Source organism: Apodemus sylvaticus, chromosome 20, assembly GCF_947179515.1.
Source record: "Apodemus sylvaticus chromosome 20, mApoSyl1.1, whole genome shotgun sequence".
In the NCBI taxonomy this organism is placed as follows: Eukaryota; Metazoa; Chordata; class Mammalia; order Rodentia; family Muridae; genus Apodemus; species Apodemus sylvaticus.
In genome coordinates, this window is record NC_067491.1 from 2,066,750 (window position 1) to 2,076,224 (window position 9,475).

The following is a 9,475-nucleotide window of genomic DNA, read 5'->3' on the forward strand; positions in this document are numbered from 1 at the left end:
GACCTCTGTGAGTTCCGGGCCAGCCTGGGCTACAGAGCAAGCGCCAGGAAGGTCAGGGCTCTGTTGGTGTGAATAGGTTTGACTTCCCATAGACTCAGTCGTTTTGATTCATGACCCATGGGGAGTGGCACTAGTTGGAGGTGTGGCCTTGTTGGAAGGGTGTGTCCTGGTTAGGGTAGGTGTGTCCTGTGGGTTGGGCTTTGAGATTAAGCTCCGCCCAGTGCAGAAGAGGCCCTCCCCTCGGCTGCCTTCGGGTCAAGATCTGCTCCTTCCCCAGCAGCTGGTGCGCCACAGGCAGGTGATGCTAAGACTGTGAGCCGGCCAGAATTAAAGGTTTGGCTTTGTAAGAGTCGCCTTGGTCATGGTGTCTCTTCACAGCAATGGAAACCCTAAGGCCTTGAAAAACCAAAACCAACCGAGCAACCAGCCAACCAAAGCAAAGAACAAGAACCAGGAAGTAGCGATTTTGCTAAAGCTAGTTTGAGTTGTTATGGTTGGGTTACCTTCTTTGAAAAAGACCTTCGGCTGTTCCCACACCCAACCAACTCCAGTCCTCAGGAGCCCAGCCACCTGCACGCCTGTAATCCCAGCACTCAGGAGGCAGAGGCAGGCGGATTTCTGAGTTCGAGGCCAGCCTGGTCTACAGAGTGAGTTCCAGGACAGCCAGGGCTACACAGAGAAACCCTGTCTCGAAAAACCAAACAACAACAACAACAAAGAGTTCAGCTACCCATTGGCTCTGTAACACGAACAAAAGTACAGGGCCTCCCTGATCTCCCAGGCCAACCTGGGACAAACGTCACATGGCAAAGGCTCCACCAGAGGCGAGCCTGTGATCATGGGCGGGGCTTCCTGGGGCATCAGTGGATCGATCGTTCTGGTGTTAGTAAATACGATATGTCACACACACACACACACACTTTGCGCATAATTGGAGGAGAGAAACTACTCCAGTCTCTGCCTCAAGACCTAAGTTTGCACCAGAAGGGACCCAAGACCTGTTTCCTGTTGTGCTTGGTCTTCCAGAGAGACTGGGCTGTGGTTGTCACCTGGGGGGAGTGTCTCAGTCATAAGTGACCACAGCTTGGGGGCTGTGGGTCAGACCCACCCCCCCCCCAAAAAAAAGATACACCTGCCACGGACAGCCACCTGCAGCAAGGCTCGGGGACGCAGAGGCTGACAGAGACTGTCTCCAGCTGCTCCTGGCAGCAGCTGCTCCGGGCAGGCCCTGGGGGAGGAGAGCACCCACCCTCATTATTCACCCTCTGTCACCTGGGACGGGCGCATAGGCGCACAGGTTGCCCTGCAGAGGGGACTTGGCCAAGGCTCGGTGCCTTTAGCAGCTGTTGGTGTCCACCCACCATCTAGTCCAAACCTCCCTTCTCTGCCCAACAGCCCACCCTGCTGCCTGCACCTCAACAGCCTCCCAACCCCAGGGGCCCAGCTTGCCACATCTGAGCTCCCAGGGCCTGAGGGCCGATGTCACGGAGATGAACAGGCCAGACGGATGGACAGACGGACGGACGGATGGCAGGGACCGCTTGTGACGCCAGGGGGGCAGCTCAGGACAGGTTTATTTCATAGCAACGGGCACATTACTTGGGGTTGGCAAGACTGGATGGCAGGTCCCCAAACAGAGCCTTCTTCCCTCACCGTGACAGATCCGAGCGAGCTCTGCAGCTGAGGGGCTGTGGTGTGTGAGGGGAGTGGTGGGGTCACCCCTCCCAGGGCCTCGAATTCCACAGTGGGCGCCCTTGTTCTCTCCTTTGTCCACAGCATTTGGGAAGGAAAGTCTTAGCTACCCAGAGGCCTGGCGGGATGATCACTTCAGCCTCAGCTAAGCAGCCACCCCTAAGAGGACATGCTTGCCCACCCTAGGAAAACCAAACCAACCGCAGGCACCAGCGTCAGCCTGGGCTGTGTGTTTAATCAGGGACCTGGCAGCAGAGACTCGGGCAGGACTGGCAGCTCCCACAGGACGGGGTGGGCCGGGGTCGGCCGGGGTCGGCCGGGGTGGGCCGGGGTCGGGGGTCCCTGTTTCGGCTCAGTTCTCATCCTCGCCGGCGTAGATGTGCGCTTCCCAGCGCTCCGCTAAGACACTCTTGTGGCGCTTTACCCTCGTGGCTCCCAGGACCTGCACAAGGAGGCATGGCGTCCCCATGAGAGCAGGACCACGCCCCGCCAGCTCTGCTCCACCAGTGTGCAGGAGCATCTGTGCAGAGCTGAGGTGGGGACCGCCTCTCTCCTCCTCACAGCACGACCCAGGGACCTGCTGACTTCTGCTGACCTCCGCAGCAAGGAGATGGTGCCCAGCCTCAGCCCAGAAAGGGTCACAGCTATAATCTCAGCAGCAGGACGCTGAGGCAGGAGGACTGTGAGTTGGAGGCCAGCTTAGTCTATGTAACAAGTTCCTTGTGGCCAGCCAGGAATAATAATAATAATAATCATAATAATAATAAAGCTCTTACTGTGGCTCAATCTACCCCAGGCTGACTCTCCCAACAGAGCAGAGAGCTAGTGACCTCCTACATCCCAGTGAAGGCCCTGCAGTGATCAGAGCTACGGTCGGGGGATTGCCAAGAAGGGACAGCCTCAAGTTCTCTCCCTCCGGAGCTCACTCACCTCTGAGTTGACACCGTCTGAGGGGTTGAGACCTGCATACTGAGTGAGAAGAATGAAAATCAGTGCCCGTCCCTCCTGCCCAGCCCCAGAGCCTACCCGGCCTTCCTCACACAGCGGAATCACCCCTGAGTGACAGACGGGATGACAGCCCCAGCTGGTGGCCCCTTCCCAGAGTTTCGTGGTCACTGAGCCCAAGGCTGTCGGCCACACTGAACTGATGCTCCATTCGTGGTAGCCTCTGGCTGACAGTGCTCATAGTCAGTCTCAGTGGACCGCGGGAGGACCACGGTGAGGACCGTGGGAGGACCGCGGGAGGACTGCAGTGAGGACCGCGGTGAGGACCGTGGGAGGACCGTGGGAGGACCACGGGAGGACCGCGGGAGGACCGCAGTGAGGACCGCAGTGAGGACCGCAGGGAGGACCTCAGTGAGGACCGCGGTGAGGACCGTGGGAGGACCGTGGGAGGACCACGGGAGGACCGCGGGAGGACCGCAGTGAGGACCGCAGTGAGGACCGCAGGGAGGACCACGGTGAGGACCGCAGGGAGGACCTCAGTGAGGACCGCGGTGAGGACCGCAGTGAGGACCGCGGGGAGGACCGCAGTCTGTATCCAGCACCTCCTGTGGCCTGCATAGCCCCAGCCCACAGATGACTCCACCCACACATCACTCACACTTGTGAGAGGAGGAGACACAGGGTGTGGAGCTGCTGCTTGCCTGCACTGGAATCTGGGTGGTTCAGAGTCACCATGGGGCCAGGCTGTGACTGGGAGGCTGCCATGTCTGTTATTCTCTGAGGTGTCCCCTGCATTCCCCCAGCATGGCCCAGGTAACTACACTTGACATCCGACTGCTTTGTGAGCTCAGGGGCCCTGGGCATGTGTGGTCCCGAGGGAGCTGAAGGTGTGACTGCTCCGTGGCCCGCCCAGGGCTGGGGCGGGGACACCCCACGACTGTGAGGCCCAGGGAGATGCTTTGGGACATAAGACCAAGTATGGGGACCTGAGTTCAAACCCTCGGAATCAGTGTGAAGAGGAAAGCGACAGCGTGGGACTGTGTCTGTGAGTCCCTCGGTCTGCAGCGGCGAGACACTGACACGAGAGGACCAGCGAGCCTGCTGCCGTGAGGCCAACAGAGACTCCGGCTCAAAGACGGAAGCCAGAGCCAGGGCCCAAGGTGCGAGGCGGTCATATGATCTTCATACGTGCACAGTTACATGGTGACACACACTTAAAAATATTTAATCCCGGCACTCAGGAGGCAGACGCAGGTGAATCTCTGAGTTAGAGGCCAGCCTGGTCTAAAGAGTGAGTTCCAGGACAGCCAGGGCTACACAGAGACGTTCTGTCTCAAAAAAAAAAAGATAATGACCGATCAGTATCTGTCTCTTTCTTCCTCAATCCTTTGACCCTGAGGGTGACCCCACAATAAGGACAATGTCCCCTGCTTGTGTGTCCTTTCAGACTAGCTAGCAGAGAGGAGAAGAGAGCCAGTCAGTGTAATGGCCTCTCCTGACCCTGTTACACGTCAGTCAGGCAACCCCACTTACCCACGACTCCTTCCCAGTCTTCGGCCCTGATGGGGTGCTGTCCTTCGAGGCCTCCACCTTCCACACCAGGCCTGAATTCAGGTGGACAGGGCTGAACAATGGCGATTCTGACACTGAGTAGCTGCCGGTGATGCCTGCAGTGGGGGCAGAAGGTGTGGTGAGACGGGACTTGAGGTCTCTGGACAGGGTCTGGAGGGCTTACGACGGAGACAGGCAAACAGGGAGGCTGTTGGGCAACTCTCGACAGATTGACTAAAATGGCCACTCAGGAAAGACTTTACACTATCGGCCAAAAAATACCAAGTGGTGGAGAACATGTCATTAGAAGGAGGAGCAGTCAGTCCCGAGGACGAGACTTGCAGACGTCTAAGTCCGATATCGGAGCATTCAGAGCCAAAGAGCAAAATCCTATGCACCTGAACTGGCCGGTTCTGTGTGTCAACCTGACCCAGGCTGGAGTTATCACAGAGAAAGGAGCTTCAGTTGGGGAGGTGCCTCCATGAGATCCAGCTGTGGGGCATTTTCTCAATTAGTGATCAAGGGGGGAGGGCCCCTTGTGGGTGGTGCCATCCCTGGGCTGGTGGTCTTGGGTTCTATAAGAGAGCAGGCTGAGCAAGTCAGGGGAAGCAGGCCAGTAAGGAACATCCCTCCATGGCCTCTGCATCAGCTCCTGCTTCCTGACCTGCTTGAGTTCCAGTCCTGACTTCCTTTAGTGATGAACAGCAATGTGGAAGTGTAAGCTCAATAAACCCTTTCCTCCCCAACTTGTTTCTTGGTCGTGATGTTTGTGCAGGAATAGAAACCCTGACTAAGACAACACCCAACATCAGAGCATTCAAAACTCTACAGCAAAGTTGGTGTTTTTCTCTTCAAAATCTACTTCCTGGGAGAAACGGGTGTGTTTGAATTCCGCCTTCCTCCTGTCCCTTCCCCAACCCAGGAGCCCTCGGGAGAGGACGGCCACCCTGGGATCCCTGCTCACCAGATGCGCGGGAGGAACTCCGGGACTGCTGCTCCTGGCTCTCCTCCTGGGCGGGCTCTGGGGAGAAGACCTCTGGGAAGAAGGCGTTCCTCCGCTCTTCAGCCACCTCCCGCTCCCTCCGCAGGACACTCTCCATCTCCCTCTCCAGCAGGTCAGATGACTGCGACTTGTGTAGCCTCAGCACAGGGCCTCCGGCCACTTCCCAGCCCCAGGTATGGGAGGTCTCAGTCTCCTGGGGGACCTCTGGGACTTTGAATCGCAGTGGACGCAGGTGGAATTTCTCTAATCTCACCACGCCCCCGTTGCCAGGCGGTCCAGGAGGTTTGGCCCACTCCTGTTTTGAGCTCAGAGATCTTCCGGAGGATTCCGAGACATGCCTTGGAGACCCCGCGGCCTTCCGGGAGGCCGCGGCTTTGGTGTCTTCTGCAGACACACCACTTGGCTTGCTGTATACTCCAAAGGCTGAGAATTCTAGTTTGGGGGTCCCAGGGCCCAGATAGGGCTGGTAGGCATCCAGTGGGATCCGGTTGACTTTCCTTGCCTCCGGAGCCGGGTCTGTGGCTCGGGCATCGGGGCTGAGGATGCAGTCGGAGCTCAGACTTCTCTGGAGCCCCTGCTGACCGTCCTCGGAAGACCAGTCGGGCGTGGATGCCCTGCCCACCTGCAGACCCTCCCGCCGATGATCTTCTTCCCGCTGCGTCTCTTGCACCATGTCCCTCTGCACGTAGAGGGATGGGCGGCCCCTGTCTCTTCGCGGGGGCGTCTCTATCAGGCTCACCTTGCTGAGCAGCGGCCTGCTGGGAATCCGTACCAGCTCTTGATGCCCGGCAGCCCGCCCAAGGCCTCTCTGCTCCCTCAGCTCTGCCTCCCGCTCCTGGGCCAGCCTGATCTCTCTCTCGATGGGCGTCTCTTTGGGAGTCTCGGGGGACTCTGCTCGGGTCTGGTGGCCAGGGTCGTTGGCTGTAGGAATGAATCTAACCGGGGAAACACAGACCGACTTCTCCAAGATCACTTCCTTCTTCGGTGACATGACAGAAGTGGCGTAGCCGTTGGCTAGGTGAGGCCCAGTGGAGGCCTTGGGGACCTGGTTGGTGCCCGGTGGCGTACGTGCAGAGGGCTCCCTGGCTGTGGGGTTCATGTTTGCCTTCTCTAAACTCAGGAATTGCCGCCGAGCAGCCAGGAAATCGATCTGCTCCGTGTCCACCAAGTTCTCCTCGGTGAACGTGGACCGAGGCTGGCCGGTGATTCTGGGGCCACCATGGTCTGATGCGGCCTGGAGTGTGGCCACCGTGCCACCCTTCCTGACTGCCCAGCGCTCAGCCTCCAGGTCCCTCCGCTGCCTGCAGAGGGCGCTGCTGCTGTCGTCCAGGTGGTAAGCCTTCATCTCCTCATCCTCATCTTCCGAGTGCAGCGACCTCGGGGACTGCTGGCCCAGGCAGACGCGTCTGGTGGAAGACGTACTTGTTCTCCTCGCATCTGGCCTGGTCTGGTACTCAGTGGACCAGACTTGCAGATCTCCCTGGCTCCAACCGGCCTCGGGCCCCACGCCCACCAGCTCAACGGTGTAGCTGGTGTCTTCATCCAGGGCCAGGCTGGTGACACGCGCTGAGTGGGGGTTGCTGAAGATGGGGTATCTGGTCACTCGATCCATCTCAAACGGTCTGTGTGTGACCTTCCTCCTGTGGGCTGGAGACCTCCAGGCTCACTTAAGGAGGAGAAAGACATGTGTCAGGCTACCTGGGGACAGGGACAGTGTGAGGAGGGGCTGCAGGAGCCCCATGACAAGCAAGGCTTCCTGACAGCAATCCTAAACCCAACATGGCACCTTCCAAAAACATTTAAGCTCCTGGATCAAACTGTACCTGACTGCGGATCATACAACTAAATTCTGCTTTCTTACCTAATTTCTTTTGTTTTTTTAATTTTTAATTTTTTTTGAGACAGGGTTTCTCTGTATAGTCCTGGCTGTCCTGGAACTCACTCTGTGGACCAGGCTGGCCTCGAACTGAACTCAGAAATCTGCCTGCCTCTGCCTCCCAGAGTGCTGGGATTACAGGCGTGTGCCACCACCGCCTGGCATCTAATTTCTTTATTCCTTTCTCCTTCCTTCTTTCCTCCCTTGCTTCCTTTTCTTCCTTCCTTCTTTCTGGGACATGCTTTCAGTCTGTAGCCCAGGCTGTAACAATCCTCCTGCCTCAGCCACCCCACTGCTGGGTGCAAGCACCGTCACACCCAGCTACCTAGCAGGTGACTGTTGTGGGCACAGCCGCTCACTCACCTCCGGCAGGCTGAGCGCCCGCTCCTGCTCCACCCTTACTCTCTCCTCAGCAGTGCGAATCAACATCAGCCTCACACCTGAGACTGTGGGCTTCCCACCATGCCCTTCCCCCTTCCAGGGCACAGCCCTGTCCCTCTCACTAGTTCACTAATTCCAGGTCCCACTAATTCCCACGTCTTTGCACCTGACCTTCACAGACAGCCATTGGGCTCTGGTTCTTGGCAATGGATGATGCCAAGTGGGGGAAACTGAGGCTCAGACCATGTAGCAAAGCTTGTTTCCCAGTTCTCATATCTTGGATTCTCTGCTTCAAAGGGCACCTGGTCCCATCTCAAGAGCACCTGCCTCAGGACCATAAAGCCAAGAACAACTGGGAGTGCCTTGAACCTTGTCCCCGATCCTAGGTGGGGCTCAGAACCATAGATGACACACTGACACGTTATCTGGGGCTCGACCTTTCCCCCCAGCTCCTTCCCGGGCACTCCCATCTCCTTTCGCTTTTGTTTCTTCAGTCTCCTGAGTCTGCAGGGCACAAGACCACAGCCCTACTCTGCACAGTCCAGAGGGTCACCAATATCAGCAAGGGTGCATCCCTTGCCCCTCACTAGGGAAGTCTAGGCAGAGCTCCGCCCCTGACCACGCCCCCAGCCCCTCACTGGGGGATTCTAGGCAGAGCTCCACCCCTGACCACGCCCCCAGCCCCTCACTGGGGGATTCTAGGCGGGGACCCACACCCTCTCCACGCCCCCAGCCCCTCGCTGGGGGATTCTAGGCAGTAGCTCCACCCCTGACCACGCCCCCAGCCTCTCATCGGGGGATTCTAGGCAGGGCTCCACCCTTGAGCCCGTCCCTATCCATTCCTCTTTGTATTTGAAGCAGAGTATCTTAAGCGGCTGGGCTTTCCCAGCGCTGCTCCTAGGGTCCTGTGGAGAGTAATCCCTTCCCCTTCCACGGCACTTCTGAGGATGGGAGAATTTCATTCTGTGTGTGTGTTAGTCCTAACGCATAGAGCAAGTTCTGAAGGCTGGCTTGACGACCCTGCTGTTCCCGGGTGCTCCGTCGCTGGCCTCCAGCTGCCTCCTGTCCTCTAGCCCAGAGCTGCCGTGCACCCATCTGCAAGCTGACTAAGATGTATACAGTCTTTTATGGCCCTTGTCGCCAGACAGTCACAGTGACCTCTGGAGAAAGGGTGTCGCCCCCTCCATAGGTGATGTTCTCATTCTTCTCCAGTGATTTAGGTCAGCGGGTGGAGTTCTGGGTCAGGATTCAAGGCCACTGGGCCCCTCTCTGATACGGGCTTGACTGGCAGGACAACCTTGCCAACGATCTGTAAAACTGAGTCCTGCTGGGTTTAGTGGCTCACTCCTTTAGTTCCAGTGGGAGGCAGAGGCAGGAGGATCTCTGTGAGTTCTAGGACAGCCAGGCCTAGGCCAGTCAGGAGACCCTGACTCCAAAAAATAAATAAATAAAAACAACAATAAAACCTAATTCAGCCAGGCAGTGGTGGCGCACGCCTTAAATCCCAGCACTTGGGGGGCAGAGGCAGGCGGATTTCTGAGTTAGAGTCCAGCCTGGTCTACAGAGTGAGTTCCAGGACAGCCAGGGCTACACAGAGAAACCCTGTCTCAAACAAAACAAAACAACCAAACAAACAAAATAACAAAAAACCTAATTCAGCACTAGGTGCCTGGTAATACAGAAAGCACTCAATAGATGTTTCACACTGGCTGAAGATCTGATCACAGAGGCTCCGAATCCAGCGGAGCTTCAGGGTCTCCTAAGGGGCCAGGCTGAAGAAGCCCTATTGGCTACAAAGGGCCCCTTCAAGGTCTTCATCTCCCCACAGAGCCATCCTTGGTCCATCAATCCCCTTGAGCAATAATGTCCTTTTCAGCACTCATGAGAAGCAGGGACAAGGGGACAATTTTGTCTCTGCCCTGAAGGAATTTGGGCACAGACAATTGAAGCTGGACTTTCGCAAAGATGACGGAGTGCTTTCCAAAGCCCATTTCTTCCCAGTTACCACCAAGGCTCTGAGAAGCCTG

General features: G+C 57.3%; 1 protein-coding gene across 1 annotated transcript; it reads right to left on the reverse strand.

Annotated features, from left to right (window-relative positions):
* Positions 1-1,557: 1,557 nt before the first annotated feature.
* Positions 1,558-6,989, reverse strand: Misp (mitotic spindle positioning). Its single transcript, XM_052165842.1, has 4 exons — positions 5,153-6,989; positions 4,171-4,304; positions 2,623-2,661; positions 1,558-2,134 (listed from the first exon to the last, which is right to left on the reverse strand). Exons 1-4 carry the CDS (start codon positions 6,801-6,803, stop codon positions 2,045-2,047), a joined length of 1,914 nt encoding a protein of 637 aa, XP_052021802.1. The 5' UTR covers positions 6,804-6,989; the 3' UTR covers positions 1,558-2,044.
* Positions 6,990-9,475: the final 2,486 nt, after the last annotated feature.

Excerpts from the sequence above, each read along its gene's own strand:
- Misp (XM_052165842.1), bottom strand. The coding sequence starts at position 6,803 with ATGGATCGAGTGACCAGATACCCCATCTTCAGCAACCCCCACTCAGCG. Across the intron at positions 2,662-4,170 it reads AGACTGGGAAGGAGTCGTGG|TATGCAGGTCTCAACCCCTC; the intron begins GTAAGTGGGGTT and ends CTTCTCACTCAG. Across the intron at positions 2,135-2,622 it reads CAGACGGTGTCAACTCAGAG|GTCCTGGGAGCCACGAGGGT; the intron begins GTGAGTGAGCTC and ends CTCCTTGTGCAG.